The sequence below is a fragment of the Eurytemora carolleeae genome, unplaced genomic scaffold (assembly GCF_000591075.1).
Source record: "Eurytemora carolleeae unplaced genomic scaffold, Eaff_2.0 scaffold266, whole genome shotgun sequence".
Lineage (NCBI taxonomy): Eukaryota > Metazoa > Arthropoda > Copepoda > Calanoida > Temoridae > Eurytemora > Eurytemora carolleeae.
This window is the reverse complement of record NW_019396291.1, coordinates 307,475-324,969: the sequence shown is the minus strand read 5'-3', so window position 1 is coordinate 324,969 and position 17,495 is coordinate 307,475. Positions and strand designations below refer to the sequence as shown.

At 30.4% G+C, this 17,495-nt stretch overlaps 3 protein-coding genes and 1 long non-coding RNA gene across 4 annotated transcripts in view; all 4 read right to left on the bottom strand.

Annotated features, from left to right (window-relative positions):
• LOC111700301 (coiled-coil domain-containing protein 39) overlaps nt 1-1,370 on the bottom strand; it is a 16,071-nt gene extending 14,701 nt beyond the window's left edge. Inside the window, exons 1-2 of the mRNA XM_023471173.1 lie at nt 1,172-1,370; nt 748-899 (exon numbers count right to left, since the gene is read on the bottom strand). Coding sequence (XP_023326941.1) covers nt 748-899; nt 1,172-1,226 — 207 coding nt within the window. The 5' untranslated portion in view covers nt 1,227-1,370. The remainder of the gene's footprint in view (nt 1-747; nt 900-1,171) is intronic.
• A 200-nt stretch (nt 1,371-1,570) lies between these two features.
• LOC111700262 (uncharacterized) lies at nt 1,571-3,918 on the bottom strand. Its single transcript, XR_002764950.1, has 4 exons — nt 3,867-3,918; nt 3,382-3,504; nt 2,233-2,309; nt 1,571-1,675 (listed from the first exon to the last, which is right to left on the bottom strand). It is a non-coding gene; the product is annotated as an uncharacterized LOC111700262 (long non-coding RNA).
• A 243-nt stretch (nt 3,919-4,161) lies between these two features.
• On the bottom strand, nt 4,162-8,088 carry LOC111700300 (coiled-coil domain-containing protein 39-like). Its single transcript, XM_023471171.1, has 4 exons — nt 8,019-8,088; nt 6,634-6,718; nt 4,367-4,456; nt 4,162-4,297 (listed from the first exon to the last, which is right to left on the bottom strand). The coding sequence occupies exons 1-4, from the start codon at nt 8,086-8,088 to the stop codon at nt 4,162-4,164; spliced, it is 381 nt and encodes a 126-aa protein (XP_023326939.1).
• A 1,163-nt stretch (nt 8,089-9,251) lies between these two features.
• Nucleotides 9,252-13,545, bottom strand: LOC111700299 (uncharacterized). The gene is made up of 5 exons (XM_023471170.1): nt 13,476-13,545; nt 11,655-11,734; nt 10,511-10,627; nt 10,323-10,393; nt 9,252-9,366 (listed from the first exon to the last, which is right to left on the bottom strand). The coding sequence occupies exons 1-5, from the start codon at nt 13,543-13,545 to the stop codon at nt 9,252-9,254; spliced, it is 453 nt and encodes a 150-aa protein (XP_023326938.1).
• Between the last annotated feature and the right edge of the window lie 3,950 nt (nt 13,546-17,495).

The window sequence follows — 17,495 nt, the reverse complement described above, 5'->3', positions numbered from 1 at the left end:
AGAAGTTTAAAGACGACCAAGTTTAGAAGTTTAAAGACGACCAAGTTTAGAAGTTTAAAGACGACCAAGTTTAGAAGTTTAAAGTCGACCAAGTTTAGAAGTTTAAAGACGACCAAGTTTAGAAGTTTAAAGACAACCAAGTTGAGAAGTTTAATGACGACCAAGCTTAGAAGTCTAAAGACGACCAAGTTTAGAAGTTCAATGACGACCAAGTTGAGAAGTTTAAAGAAGACCATGTTAAGAAGTTTAAAGACGACCAAGTTTAGAAGTTTAAAAACGACCAAGTTTAAAGTTTAAAGATGACCAAGTTTAGAAGTTCAATGACGACCAAGTTGAGAAGTTTAAAGAAGACCAAGTTTTGAAGTTTAAAGACGACCAAGTTTAGAAGTTTAAAGACGACCAAGTAGAGAAGTTTAAAGACGACCAAGTTTAGAAGTTTAATGACGACCAAGTTTAGAAGTTTAAAGATGACCAAGTTTAGAAGTTTAAAGACGACCAAGTTTAGAAGTTTAAAGACGACCAAGGTGAGAAGTTTAAAGACGACCAAGTTTAGAAGTTAAAGAAGACCAAGTTGAGAAGTTTAAAGACCACCATGTTTAGAAGTTTAAAGACGACCAAGTTTAGAAGTTTAAAGACGCCCAAGTTTGAAGATCAATGACGACCAAGTTTAGAAGTTTAAAGACGACCAAGTTTAGAAGTTTGAAGACGACCAAAGTAAAGATAAATATTTTGTTTTTCATAACTTACATCTAGTTTGTAGATTAATGAGTCTAAATTCTTCTTTGCTTTGACAAGGTTCTCCAGCTTGCCGTTGAGCATCTGGAGCTCGTCCTTCAACACCTTCCTCTCCTCATCCGACATCTTCCCCTTCAACCGCTCGTTCTTACTTCGCAATTTTACTGAAATGAAGAACTTTTGTATTTTTAAATGAAATGATATTAGACATTTCAAGATGGAGAAAGTTAAGAAGGATGTGTAAGAAGTGTTAGTTAATTATTAATTACTTTGTTTACATACTATTAACTCTTTTCGTTTGACTAATCTGTCTTTATTTTACTATAACGTACTCAAATCTTCTAATTTTATGCAATCCCTTTACCTGGTTTTCAAAATAGAATTTTTATCAAGGAAATGTTTGAGCGATTTTTTTAAAATTAAATAATTCTCCCACCTAATTCAAATTGATTGACGTAGAAAACATCTTCCTTCTTCTCCGCCTTCTCCATGAGGTCCTTGATGTTCCTCTTCAGCTTCTTCTGCTCAACCTTGATCAGCTTGATCTCCTCACCAACGATCTCCAGTTCTTTGACGAGATCTCTGAGCGATCCTTCCTCTTTTAATCGTTTAGTCTGTGACTTTTCAAGATCAATTACTAGTACAAAAACATTATTTACATTTCAGCAGCATTGGCATTTTTTGTTTCAAAATTTACTTCATTATTGTTTTAAACAATTTTTGGTTTTGGTTCATGAAGACAGAACAATCCTTATTATCTGTTAAAATGAAGTCTGTCAAATTATATTTATCGAAATTTAAAAAAATAATTTGATGTAAATAGTTGTTCCTAGATTATTGTAAGCCGCACAGTGTGCTGAGAGTATACCATCCATCTGCTGAATTCGTTGTTCAGCAGTCAACACTAAGCTACTTGTAATACATGCTCGCCCACTTAAATCTAATAATAAAAGTAGCAATTATATTTAGGATGACTACTAATGATACAATATTAGCTACTTATCATCTAATAATCAAAGTAGCAATTATATTAAAGAAGTGACTAGTATAAAAGTAACAATTATATTAAAGAAGTGACTAGTATAAAAGTAACAATTATTTTAAAGAAGTGACTAGTATAAAAGTAACAATTATATTAAAGAAGTTGCTAGTATAAAAGTAACAATTTTATTAAAGAAGTGGCTCTAGTATAAAAGTAGCAATTATATTAAAGAAGTGGCTAGCATTAAAGTAGCAATTATATTAAAGAAGTGGCTTGTATAAAAGTAGCTATTATATTAAAGAAGTGGCTAGTATTAAAGTAGCAATCATATTAAAGAAGTGGCTAGTATAAAAGTAGCTATTATATTAAAGAAGTTGCAAGTATAAAAGTAGCAATTATATTAAAGAAGTTGCTAGTATAAAAGTAGCAATTATATTAAAGAAGTGGCTATTATAAAAGTAGCAATTATATTTAAGATTCTCACTGTATTAAAAACCAAAATAGTTGTTTTCCACCTGTACATTCAGTTTGGAGATTCATTATTTTCTTTTCGTTCCAGTGCCGTTCATTCTTCAATGTAGAAATCTTTATCCTAAAATGTAGTTTAAGCAAACATATAAATAGTTAATTTTGGTTAAAGGAACAGTTGCAACAAGCTCTGATTTTATAAGCTTTTATCTAAACAAGAAATTCATATCATAAATTAGGCTGTTAGATCTGGCTTAATTCAGACTTTGATAAATCAAAGTCTACGCTGTAAGGTTGCAAAGATATAAGGATTAGAAAACTAGAGTTTTTTACTTTCTCAAAATATCAGCCAATGTTAAAACAAAAATATATATTTAAAAAATACATTCGCTTAATGTTTGCACCCATTCCACATATATACTTTCGAAAATCAATTTATTTATAATCTTTTATGCTTTGATCAAGTTGTTTACACGATTACCTAGTAACTTAATCTGTTCAATATTTTTACAATATTACTTGATCTGATCAATTTGTAACCTAATCTGATCAATTTGATTACAATTACCTAATCTGATCAATTTGTTTACAATATTACCTAATCTGATCAAAATGTTTACAATATTACCTAATCTGATCAATTTGATTACAATTACCTAATCTGATTAATTTGTTTACAATATTACCTAATCTGATCAATTTCCTAACAATATTACCTAATCTGATCAATTTATTTACAATATTACCTAATCTGATCAATTTGTAAACAATATTACCTAATCTGATCAATTTCCTAACAATATTACCTAATCTGATCAATTTGTTTACAATATTACCTAATCTGATAAATTTGTTTACAATATTACCTAATCTGATCAATTTGTTTACAATATTACCTAATCTGATCAATTTGTTTACAATATTACCTAATCTGATCAATTTGTTCACAATATTACCTAATCTGATCAATTTGTTCACAATATTACCTAATCTGATTAATTTGTCTACAATATTACCTAATCTGATCAATTTGTTTACAATATTACCTAATCTGATCAATTTGTTTACAATATTACTTAGTCTGATCAATTTGTTTACAATATTACCTAATCTGATCAATTTGTTTACAATATTACCTAATCTGATCAATTTGTTTACAATATTACCTAATCTGATCAATTTGTTTACAAAATTACCTAATCTGATCAATTTGTTTACTCGTTTGAAAGATTATTTCTCTGTGTTTAATTCATTTTTATATGCTTTATTCTCTCCTTCAGCTTCCAGTAGTTCTTCTTTCAGGGTTAATGCTTTCCGTTCTAGAATTAAATTTTTATTGAATCAGTGTACAATATACAATTTACAATATACATATTTTTGGCTTGCCAGAGCTAGTGTTTGTTTGTTTATATCTAAAAAATGTCAAAATTTCCAACCCATTAAGTACCAAATTTTTTAAACACAGAGAAATCTGCGAAAGTATAGTTTTTCGATGTTAACAGAAACAGTGGCGGCATAAAAGGAAACAGAATTAAACCTTGAGCGCCTTAAAAGCCAAGTAAGGAAAAAATGATTTTTTCTTTCTAAACCATGTTTGACAAAGAAGTTTTTTTATAAAAGCGAAGTTAAACGATTTTAAAAAAATTATCTTTTTTTTAATGCAGATTTAAAATATACTTACCGAGGACTTTTAGATTATCCTTTATTTCCTTAACATTCTCCACTTCATTCCTTCAGACATGAATTTTTATTTGTCAAAAATTATTATTTCACTGCTTATTCTGTTTTTAAATCAAGAATAAATGTTTAAAGATATTTAGATTTTTTTTAAAATATTCTGTTCCTGTGAAAATTGATTTGCTCTTGAAGTTCTGCTCCTCGGTTTCTTACTAAGGTTTTATACCTTAAAAATATCAATTAAAAGGTAAGTTGAAAAATCAAAAGCTTTGCCCAAGTCTAAAATTGAAAATGGAAAATTATTGAATATACAAGACGACACTAGAAAAGACGATGTTTTGAATTTCGAAGCAGACGACATTTGAAACGTTCCTGAGTAGATCTACCGCATCCTCCCACTGTTTGACAACCTCCTGCCGAGCAGCATAGACTTGCCTGTAACAAATAATGATTGAAATATAAAAAATAAAAAAAATAATTTGCTTTGAATAAATTCATATTTACCTGAATTCTTCTGCACATTTATCCAACGCTATTTGCGCCATTTTACTTTTAGTTGCGGCGTTCTTTAATTCTTCTTTCGCTGCTCTCAATCTTAAATAATAATATCGAATAAACATGAAATGCAAATTTAAAACTTTTCGATTTTTATAGTGATACCCACACCAGATACGACTTAAGGACGACCTAAAACTTGCCAAATTTGATCTGAAGTTAAAACTTGGTATTTGGTTTTGAAGAAGTATATACCAAAAGTGTAAACCTTGAATGAAAGAAATTGGCTCGTAAAATTCAGAACAGTCGTCTCTGCTTGCGCTTTTCTTTATGAGAAACCCGGTACCCTGTATAGTGTATATAGGGATGGATCGTTTCTACTTTTTTTAAAAACGATCGTTTTTGTAAACGACCGTTTATGACGACCCTTTGGCATCGATCGTTAACTATAGTTTACATTTTTTTGTCTGAAAATCTGAGCTCAGAAAACATTCTGGTTATTTGTTTCGATAAAAAAAAACATTTAAGACAACATTCATAACTTTATCTTCCTGAAAAAAATGAAATTATTGTTATAAAACTCAGATTCATTAACCAAATTTTTTTTCTCAAAAACTATAGCTTTTCGTTTAAATAAAAATATCGTTTACAAAAACGATCGTTTTATCTTTTTTGAAATTTTAAAAAGATAATTTTTCTCGAAAAACGAAGCGATCGTTTTAAGAAAAATATAAAAACAAAAGGAAAAACAATAATTTTTAAAAACGATTAACAACCCTACTTGTAAACTTGTAATTTTAAAAAAGCGTGTTAACAATCAAAACTTATAAAAAGTCGTTTTTATTGTATTGATTTAATCGTCTACCACTGTGAAAAACAATAAAATCGTCCACAAAAATGCAAGTTTGATGACCATTAACGATTCACATAAAAAATACAATTTTGATAATACTAGAAATTCAAGGCGCTTCGCGCCCTTCTTTCTAGGCTTTAAGGACGCTTTGCGCCCATCTCATTTTTGAATTGTGAACATGTTCTTTTTGTTTACATTTAAACAAAGAAGAAAAAAATTTTGCGGATTTTTAAAAAAAAATTCGCGGATTTTTAAGAATGTAAATTTTTGTACAAAAATTAAAAACCTTTAAAACACATTTTTTAAAATTTTTATCATTCATAAACCTTCCCAGTGGTCACGTGATGTCCCACAAAAATTTGGGCCCGATCCGTTCAATCGTTTTGACGTTTATTGGATACAAACAAACAAAAAAAAACCCAAGCCAAATTTATATATAGAATAAGTTATGCAGTAAAAACATATTGCAATTTACTTCATGACTAACTTTACATTAGTAAAAAGAAACTTAATACAAAATACAAGGTTATCTTTAAAAATATTTTCATTTTAAAATGCAATTTTGCACATTTATTCCAAAAGTTTAAAGAATTGAGAAATGTTTTGTAAAAGTTTTAAACTTTCCTTATTTTGCTGTGAAATCTAAACTCAGTTTCAAACTTTCCTTAAAAGTTCAGAATCAGACTTTTTAATTCTACAGTAAACTATTTTCTTGATTTTAACATTTTCTTTAAAAAAAAATTCAAAATTTATCTCTTCTCTTCCCCCCATCCTCCCAACCCAAAATTGGGACAAATTTCTCCGTAACTTAAAAACAACTCAAATTTACATATATTGGTGCATTTTGAAAGACCTTGACAATTTTGTAAAATTTTTTAATTCTTTTGAAGCATCACTGCTCCCTAACTATTAGATTGGAGGGATTTTTTTTATGAACTTGCTTTCAACAGTTGGGCTTCTGAATTGTGTATAATTTTCTTATCTCAACTCTGAGGACAAAAATACATATTATAAATCATTCAGACAATAGAAGGCGAAACGGGACTGTACGCCAAATACACATTCCCCTTCTAGTGAAATTTATGTACCTTTACCATGACGCATACCCTTATCTTGACTTGTAACTTGGTCTTAACTTTAACCTTTGTCTTAACCTTGACTTGGTTTTATACTTGACCTTTACTCTAACAAATAGCCAAATCTTCAACATCATTACCCCGACTTAACCTTAATCTTATTTTTACCTTTACTGTAAAAAATAGCCAAATCTTCACCACCATTACCCCGACTTAACCTAAATCTGATATTGATCTTCACTGTAAAAAATACCCTAATTTTGACCTTAACATGAATCCTAGCTGTAATTAAACCTTGACCTTAACCTTAACCTTAACCTTGACCTTGACCTTAACCTTAACCTAACCTGTGATCAAGTTTTCCCAAGGTCAAGTTTAAATCCTTAACCTTGACCTCATCCAGATGAAAGTATTTAGTCACTGTCTCAACATCTAGAAGAAATTTTTTTTTTATTAATTAAGCTACAGGGCTAAAATTTATATATTTTAAAAGCCCTTGAAAATGGATTTAATGGGATGTTTCATATGATAATATTTGTCAAACTTTGAAAAGTTGGACTAAGGGCATGAATCACACTTTCATATCTCAACTCTAAGGGCTAACTCACAAGGGGGGGGGGTGGAAAACAACTCCCCCCAGCCTAAATTAGACACAGATAGCCCAGTCTGGATAGGGTTAAGAGTATAATCTTTTTTTCAATGAATAGGTTTTTCAAAGAGGATTTTCCTTACAGAACGGGACTGCAGACGGAATTTTAAGTAAACCTAAATTAAAAAAGAGTTGTATGTCCGACTCACAAGGATAACCTTGATCTAAGCAAGTATAAATGAGATATCCTTGATTTTTTAGCTTGAAATCGATTATTTTCAACAGTGGTTTCTTTTTAAAAATTTAGGATCAACGCAACAGATAAAAAGAAGGAGATTAACACTTCACAACACTTCAAAAACGGCGATATCATCCTTATTGTTTATTAGATGATTGTTGTGAATCGTACCTATCCGTTAAGAAATAGAGAGTCCTTTACGTCAATTTAAAGGATTCTTTACTCTTTTTTTTGTGTGAAAAGAGAATAATTTCTATATTATGAAATGATAAATGAGAGCTGAAAGTTTAAGCTTCAGAAAATTGATTAAAGTATAATTGATTCAGGAAGATTTTTATTTATTATTTTATCATAATCTGTAAACATTTTTAAGGGGTTTATGTACACTTTACACTGTACAGGAGTATTCACAAATAACAAGAGTTAAACGATGATCGAAGACTTTTTAAAGGGAATTTAGACGTACTTTCAATGGACCCTCCGTTTGTGATGTGCGGTGTCCGATTTACAAAGATATCCTTTAATTATTTTATTTCAACCACAGAAACACATGCAATAGACGAAGAAAGAAATGTTTAAAGGGACAAGATAAACCGTTGGCAATCAGACATGCCTCTCTATTTGAAAACATACGTCTTCTTTGAATATGAGATATTAGTTGAATCCGAATAATTGAATATAAAATGATTTAGCAAAATTTTACAGGTCCAGGAAACTATTAATGTAAATAACACGATTAAATGCAGGTTTTATATTTGCATACCCCATGGGTAATTAACATTATGTAACCAAAGGCGGCTTATGATTTTTTTAGGTTACAAACGAAGTTTCGCCATTTTGAGAAAGCGTGCTGTAGAATATATTTAATTCTGTGAAATTAATTAATTAATGAGATAATTCTGTACCTGTGTCTTTTGAATGAATACTAGTTAACCACTCCGCTAAATTGGTTTCTCCACTTTCCATCTTCAGCATCTCCTCACTTCATGCATGCCGGTCAGTGTCTCATGGCTATGCATGCCGGTCAGTGGCTCAGGGCTTTGCATGCCAGTCAGTGGTCGAGGGCTAAGCATGCCAGTCAGCGGCCCTGGGTTGTGCATGCCAGTCAGTGGCTTAGGGCTATGCATGCTGGTTAGTGACCCAGGGCTATGCATGCCGATCAGTGGCTCAGGGTTTTGCATGCCGGTCAGTGGCCCAGGGCTATGCATGCCGGTCAGTGATCCTGGGTTATGCATGTCTGTCAGTTGCTCAGCCCTTTGCATGTCGGTCAGTGGCCAAGGGCTATGCATGCTGGTAAGTGGCCCGGGGTTATTCATATCGGTCAGTGGCCCTGGGTTATGCATGCCGGACAGTGGCTCAGGGTTATGCCTGCTTTTTAGTGGCTTAGGGCTATGCACGCCGGTCACTGTTGAAGCATAAAAGGACTGTAAGCGTAATTTCATTTGAATCTCCCTGAAAACATGTCAATGCCGACCCATTTCACAACGGTATGCTTGAGACCTATATCTGATCAATATTGTTAAAGATATTGTCGTTTTATAAATTTTATTATTCTGATTCCTATATTGTTTCCTGCACTCCAAATGCACTAAAATCTCTTTTGTAGAGAATCCACCATTTTAAATTAAAAACATTGATATCTGAGGCATTCTTGGTCAGACAAACCTTTTAAGGAATTACCGTTGTGAATCGGACATTACTGTTTGTTCCTGGAGGGTTACATGAAATGACGCTTACAGTCTCTTTGAGCATACAGATCTGGGATTAAACAAGAAATATCGCCAAATTAACATTTAGGTAATTAAAGAAAAGTGTTGTTTTTGGTTAAGATATGAAAAGAATATGCAAAATACATTTTCAAACCTGAGATAAAGCATTTTATCCCCCAAGCATGGGCTAAACTCTCTAACAGAGAAAGGGAATAGTTAAAAAAGTAATTTTTGATTCCATGATTAACGCTATTTGTCTTATTAAAGGTTTACCGAAAAAATGCACAATTTGAATTTTTTATTAACTCTTGGAATTTTTTAATATTTAGACAACCTTTTTTCGTAAACTCAAAATATCGGCACAATTTAAAAATTACGAAATTTTTGTTAGAATTTGAAAAGAGAATGTTAGGGATATCTCATGAATGTTTATCTGGGCATAGCATGCCTGATAGCTTCGTTGTAGTCCTTCATCTTGGTTTCAAGCCGTTCAATGTTAGCTTGTATTCGTTCAACAGTTTCAGAGCACAGTTTTATATCACGTCTACAATACATTTCATTTTAGAAAAGATATCAACTATTTTTATAAATTAAAAAGTTCTTTGCTACATTTGCTGGAAGGAATATAAATAAAACTCAATAATGTTGAGTGTGAATCTCTAAAAACTCTGTAACTAAAAAATGCTGTTTGAATTAATTTGATTTCTTTAGGTAATGCCATTGCGACCGGATGTCGTATACCAATGATATTTTAAACCATGAATTCTTTTATATAAAATAATCTAAATTTGAAATATCAAAGGTTTGCACCATCAGGTTACAAAGATATAGGAATAAGAACATGTGTGGCAAAGACTCAATTCCTATATGGAGACATTGCTTAAAAGGCAAAAAAGTGAAAAGAGTTAATTATTTTTGGGTTAAAACTATCAAATTATAAAATATCAAAAATGAATAATTTTCAATCAAAAAGAGGATCATAACTTCATAGTTATGATTTAAATTATAAATAACAAGACCTATACTTTTCTTTGTACAATATTTAAAAAATGGAGAAGCAGTTTTAAGGGAGAGACTGGTTAGACATGGTAGTTGAGCTGAGAGTGCAGTATTGAAGAGAAGTTGTTCAGCAAGAGCAAAAATTCGATCTTTAAAATTCTCCTGGATTGTCGCGCAAAAACCTGCTGGACTGGCATGCCGCGCCACAACTTGCCCAGAAGGCAGGCTGCGCCACAACCTACCGGTGGCGGGCGCAAAGAGGATTTTAAAGATAACATTTTTGCGGTTGCTGAACAATTATACACCGTAAATACGTCTCATAAGAATCCTGAAATATTTCTCTACAACACTGCTCTCTCGGCTCAACTACCATGTTAAGCCAGTCTCTCCCTTTAATTATGATTTTGAAATGTCAAAAATTGACATTTTACTTAATTGACTTATTAAACTTTATGCATGGTCTTCTATATATCGCTATGTTTAGTGGAGCACCCTGTATACCTGTATCTTCCCCTCAAAATTTCAGCTGTTTTAAGAAGAGCTTTCTCTTGTTCAACCTCGTGGCGCTTCGCCTGAAAATTAATTTTAGGTAAAAGGGACTTTATACATGAAATTTATATGAAAGAGTTAGAAATTAAAAATTGAAACTTGAGGTCAGTAATTAGTTTAAATGTACAATGTCAACATACCATAAGAATATCTGTATTACGATGAGTAGCTTCTTTAACTGATATAATATGGGTCTCATAGCTTGCAGCTTCCTCATCGGCAGCTTCAACTTCATGCTGAAGACGTAACAGTGCAACCTAATCATTATCATCATTATCATCATTATCATCATTATCATCATTATCATCATTATCATCATTATCATCATTCTCATCATTATCATCATTATGATCATTATGATCATTATATCATTATCATCATTATCATCATTATCATCATTATCATCATTATCATCATTATCATCTTTATCATCATTATCATCATTATCATCGTTATAATCATTATCATAATTATCATCACTATCATCATTATCATAATTATCATCATTATCATCATTATCATCATTATCATAATTATCATCATTATCATCATTATCATCATTATCATTATTATCATAATTATCATCTTTATCATCATTATCGTCATTATCATCATTCTCATCATTATCATCATTATCATCATTATCATCATTATGATCATTATGATCATTATGATCATTATGATCATTATCATTATTATCATCTTTATCATCAGTATCATCATTATCATCATTATCGTCATTATCATAATTATCATCATTATCATCATTATCGTCATTATCATCATTATCATCATTATCATCATTATCATCATTATCATCATTATCATCATTATCATCATTATCATCATTATCGTCATTATCATCATTATCATCATCATTAACATCTTAAAAATATCATCATCATTATTGTCGTTACATTTTTAACTATAAAAATGGAGAGATCATATTTTTTATCATTATTCATCATGTGTTGCCCTGGTTACTCATAGTTACTCCCACCCTTTACCTGCGCTGAGTTGTAAATCACGATTTTAGCTATTTTTCCATAAAAAAATGAACCCATTCAATTAGAATCTCAAAACCAAGTTAGAAACATTCCCGTGGTTCTTCTAAGTTTCCAAATCAAAACTTTAGGCAAATCGATTAAAGGGTTCATGATATTTAGGATCGGAAATACAAACATCCTGACAAGTAAAAATTACTACTTTTTATACATAGATAGATAAACACTCTATTCATGAGAATATTTAATTTAAATTTCTCCCAGGCAGTTTGTACAATACCTGATGTTCTTGAAGAATATTGTTAAGAAGTTTAGTTTCTCGATCAAAGAACGGAATATCCCCCAACCCTAGACGCTGACCTTAATCCAGAGATAGTCAGAAGAGATGAAAGTCGGTCCGCATAGTCAGGGGCGTACTCAAGAATTTTTCCAGGGGGAGGGGCCGAGGGTGGCTTACATTTTTTCTTTTAAGTAAAGGGGGGTGGGGTTCAGCACACGTTTTGGCCCAAAAACCTCCTGAGAATAGAAACCATAGATTTTACTGATCCAGGGGTGGGGGGCTGAGCCCCATAGCCTCCCCCTAAATACGCCTCTAGGCATTTAAAAAGGGTTGGGACTACTGTTCAAAAATAACTAAAAACTGACGAAACTTATTTTGTTCAAATGTTCAAAACGATGGGATAAAACTGTCCAACTGTTAGTTTTGATTTTTTGAAAAACAAAAAACGAATTGAGTTCGGTTTGTTAGGTTTATTAAAAAAAATATTAATTTTGTAATTTTCCGTCGGTAAGGTTGATATTTAAAGCTGTTTCTGGTACCATTTTCAAGAAAGGGGAGGGGTNCCCACCACGTTTTTGCTTGCATTATTTTCTATTGACTTCTCTATTCCTGTATCTAGTCCAATCTGGTGTAGTCCCATCTGCTCCTCTGCAAATTATAGAATTAATTATTTTGTTAACATATTTATTTTCATAATTTTAATTTCAACAAAATTCAATAAATAATGAGATGATAATGTTCTTGTTTGTGAATCATCGTTTATGTTCGGTTGATTTTGCAAAAGAAAGAAATAGCAAATTATAATTAATTATGACTCCATTAACGAAGGAACTAAGTACTTGTCACAAACACTGATTTTTTATTCCTAAATAATAATTTAAATATTGATAGCTATGTTATATCTGCAAATTATAGAATTAATTATTTTGTTAACATATTTATTTTCATAATCTTAATTTTAACAAAATTCAATGAATAATGAGATGATTTTTTAAAATTTCCTCTTTCATGTTCTTGTTTGTGCATCATCGGTTGATTTTGAAAAAGAAAGAAATAGCAAATTATAATTAATTATGTCTCCATTTACAAAGGAACTAAGTAGTTGTCCCAAACAATAATTTTTATTCCTTTATATATGCGACCTGATGTCCCATTATTTAAATATTTATAGCAATGTTTTGTTACAAAGATACTTGGATTTTTTGATCATTTTTCAGATTTAACATTATAGATATTCGACAGCTACGGAAATGCATTTTGAAATGAAATACAAAGGGATATATTACTCGTTTCAAACTCCAAGTATCTGAACCCTACATCTTTTCAACCTTTTAATGGAAACTTTGAGTTTCTAATCTATGGTAGTATTTATAGTTGGAAACAAGGTTTTAATGCAAGGAAAATTATTTCAGATGTGTACGCATATTTTGTACTGCAGTGTACTGTCGCTGAGCGGTAATGCAAACACAAGACGGATGTTGAAGCATGACATGGGATCCATCTTTCACATAAAAATCAATGAAATATTACGATAATAGAAAACTATTATGTGAATTATCAAAATTATCAAAATTTAATGCTTTTAACCTCCTCGGATACTAAACAAACACTGATGCATCTATTCTTGTTTACAAATTCCGGCCAGAGAGAACTGGTTTCAATATGTACGCAGAGTCTAGACAACTGCAATTAAGTCTCCTTGCCTCATGACCTTGGTTTGAAATATCATATGTTTACGACATCAGGGATATTACGGATTATAAAATTACGGTTGGAGGCAATTTATTCAGATTAAAAAACTGAATTTTAAAACTTAAATACCTAAATTTACAGCGTTGGACAACAAATCATTCAGCCCTTCTCCAGGTATATTTAGTATTTTAGACGGCATTTTTACCTCAAATTATAAAAGATAAAATATTCATTACTAGGCAGTGTAGCAATTAATTAATCAATTGAACTGTGTCTGCTTTTTACTTGTAACGAAAAAGTGTTACGCTAGAATCTTTAAATATGTAAATTCATTCATATAAGTAACTTGCAATTTGTAACAGTTAATCTATGCACATATGCAGACGAACAACTTGTAGCTACAGCCTGTAACTGCTTATCTATGTATCTGTGTATGTAATTATCTAATTTGTAACAGTTAATCTATGCATATATGGAGACGAACAACTTGTAGCTACAGCCTGTAACTGCTTATCTATGTATCTATGTATGTAATTATCAAATTTGTAACAGTTAATCTATGCATATATGGAGACGAACAACTTGTAGCTACAGCCTGTAACTGCTTATCTATGTATCTATGTATGTAATTATCTAATTTGTAACAGTTAATCTATGCATATATGCAGACGAACAACTTGTAGCTACAGCCTGTAACTGCTTATCTATGTATCTATGTATGTAATTAATCTAACTTGTAACACTTAATCTATGTATCTATACATACAACTAGTTGCTACAACTTGTAGCTTCGTATCTATGTATATAATACAACTTGTAAATGTTTATTTATGTAACTATGTATATTATAAAACTTGTGAACGTTTATCTACGAACAAACGCGCACGTACACAATTCTTAGATGTTCATCTATGTATCTATGTGTATGTACAACTTGCACATTTTTATCTATGTATCTATGCATTGTACATATACAACTTGTAAAGGTTCATCTATGTATCTATGTATATATACAACTTGTAATTGTTTATCTATGTATACATGTATAAATATAACTTGTAATTGTTTATCTATGTATCTATGTATATATTGTACATATACAACTTGTAAAGGTTCATCTATGTATCTATGTATATATACAACTTGTAATTGTTTATCTATGTATACATGTATAAATATAACTTGTAATTGTTTATCTATGTATCTATGTATATATACAACTTGTAATTGTTTATATATGTATCTATTTATATAATTAGCTTGTAACTATTTACCTAGGTATCTATGTATATATGCAAATTGTAATTATTTACCTATGTATCTATTTAGATATACAACTATATATCTATGCATCTATGTATATATACAACTTGTAATTGTTTATCTATGCATCTATGTATCATATATACAACTTGTAATTGTTTATCTATGCATCTATGTATGAATACAACTTGTAATTGTTTATCTATGCATCTATGTATATATACAACTTGTAATTGTTTATTTATGGATACATGTATATACAACTTGTATTTTTTACCTATATATCTATGTATACAATTAGCTTGTAACTATTTATCTATGTATCTATGTATATATATACAACTTGTAAATGTTTACCTAGGTATCTATGTATATATATATACAACTTGTAAATGTTTACCTGGGTATCTATGTATATATATACAACTTGTAAATGTTTACCTATGTATCTATGTATATATATACAACTTGTTATTGTTGATCTATGTATCTATGTATATATATACAACTTGTAATTTTTTATCTATGTATACATGCATAAATACAACTTGTAATTGTTTATATATGCATCTATGTATATATACAACTTGTTATTGTTTACCTATGTATCTATTTATATATACAACTTGTAATTGTTTATCTATGTATCTATTTATATATTCAACTTGTAAATGTGTATCTATGTATCTTTTTATATATACAACTTGCAATTGTTTATCTATGTATCTATTTTTATATACAACTTGTAACTGTTTATCTATGTATCTATACATATATACAACTTTTAATTGTTTATTTTTGTATACATGTATATATACAACTTGTAATTGTTTATTTTTGTATACATGTATATACAACTTGTATTTTTTTACCTATGTATGTATGTATATATACAACTTGTAAATGCATATGTAATTATGAAACTTGTATCTGTTTATCTATGCATCTATGTAGATATACAACTTGTAATTAAGATGTAAATATATGTATCTATCAATACTGAAAAGTAACTATGGTTTTCGTACACTCCTTCCTTCTTACAGTTTTATCAATATTGTTGAGTCAATAAACAAACAAACACTTACACACACCACACACACTACCTCACAAACACCCCCAATTACTTATACGTATACACCACCTAACATACACAGCATACACTTACGCACACTTTAACATAAACTATAACATACAAAAGTACAGGCTAACATAAAAAAACACCCCGATCCACACTTAGATACTTTAATGTAAAGATTTTAAAAATATAAGATGTCTCCAGACCTCAATAACAAATATGTTTTAGTCTAATTTTAATTCATTGTAGTCAACTCCTCCCCCGTCTACTCCCAAGACCATTTTTATTTATTGTAAAAAGTTTAGCTATAAATATATATTTTATCTTTATCTTTACAATATAGATTTATGGAGGCTACATTCTTAGATGTTAGATATTCTATCCTATGTTTAAATATATTTTGCTTTTCATTGTAAAAGAAATTTGTCTATGCCAAGCACTCACATTTTCTAGTCCCTATATATTTTTGGAACCTGACCGTGTAAACCTTTGATATTTCAAACTTTGTTTGATCTGACAGAATTCATAGATTGAAAATTCCATAGTCTAAGACATCGGGTTGCAAAGATTATAGGGACTAGCAATTCTTAGTTTGGGACATTAAAGACTTAATTCTTAATTGCTAGACGTATGCCTGCGTAAGACTGAGCCCCTTGACGATCAATGTGTTCACCTAAACATGTGAAACTTTTTTTCATAAAAATTTTTTCTTTTCTTAATTTACTTTTCCTTCATTTTAACCTTTTTCATGCTACTAAGGTTTATTCCCATACGTGTATTTGAACAACAGGTTTTTTGAGAACCGGAGATTATTTTTCTGACAGAATTCATTTCTATTTAATAATATAAACTTAAATATGTAGATTTCCTCCATATCTATTAAGTCACTAGACAGAAGAAGAAGGTCAAGTTTATGCAACATTACAGGTACGACATTGTGACATCGTAGATTCTCTACTTTGGATTTGAAGTACAAGAGAAAACCAAATCTATTAAGTTACATATACATATTGGAAATGAAAATTTTTTTTTTCTTTTCAATAGATCTTATAGATAAAAGGTGTTATGACTGAAAACATAATGAAAGAATGCAAGTTGTCATGCAATTTACTTTAGTTTGACGTGAAGTGCATTGTTATAAGATGGCTGTAAATGTTTACCTCTAAATATAATAAAGTTTATATGTTTTCACATAAACGTATACTTATTCAAATTCAACTAAATATAATAAAGTTTATATGTTTTCACATAAACTTAGTTCTATGCATTCTTCTCCGCTCATTCTGCAAAGAAAATAATATCCACCTCTCTCAACAGTTTTTTATACTCCCTGTATACTGTATACTCCCTGTATATTGCCTGAATACTGTATACTGTATACTGTATACTCCCTGTATGCTGAATACTGTATACTGTATACTGTATACTCCCTGTATGCTGTATACTGTATACTGTATACTCCTAGTATACTATATACTCCCTGTATGCTGAATACTGAATACTGTATACTCCCTGTATGCTGTATACTGTATACTCCCTGTGTACTCCCTGTATACTATATACTCTCCTGTATACTGTATACTCCCTGTATACTGTATACTCCCTGTATACTTTATACTCCCTGTATACTGTATACTGTATACTCCTTGTATGCTGTATACTGTATATACTGTATACTCCCTGTATACTGAATATTGTATACTGTATACTCCCTGTATACTGTATATTCCCTGTATACTGAATATTTGTTACTGTATACTCCCTGTATACTGAATAATTCTTGTATTCTGAATACTCCCTGTATACTTTAT

What these genes read in the sequence shown, in the direction of transcription:
- LOC111700300 (XM_023471171.1), bottom strand. Translation starts at nt 8,088, where the DNA reads ATGCTGAAGATGGAAAGTGGAGAAACCAATTTAGCGGAGTGGTTAACT. An exon ending in TATTCATTCAAAAGACACAG is followed by an intron (nt 6,719 to 8,018) that starts GTACAGAATTAT and finishes AATTTCTTCTAG; the next exon opens with ATGTTGAGACAGTGACTAAA. An exon ending in AAATGTGCAGAAGAATTCAG is followed by an intron (nt 4,298 to 4,366) that starts GTAAATATGAAT and finishes TATTTGTTACAG; the next exon opens with GCAAGTCTATGCTGCTCGGC.
- LOC111700299 (XM_023471170.1), bottom strand. Translation starts at nt 13,545, where the DNA reads ATGCCGTCTAAAATACTAAATATACCTGGAGAAGGGCTGAATGATTTG. An exon ending in GTAATACAGATATTCTTATG is followed by an intron (nt 10,394 to 10,510) that starts GTATGTTGACAT and finishes ATTAATTTTCAG; the next exon opens with GCGAAGCGCCACGAGGTTGA. An exon ending in ATTTTGAGGGGAAGATACAG is followed by an intron (nt 9,367 to 10,322) that starts GTATACAGGGTG and finishes AATGTATTGTAG; the next exon opens with ACGTGATATAAAACTGTGCT.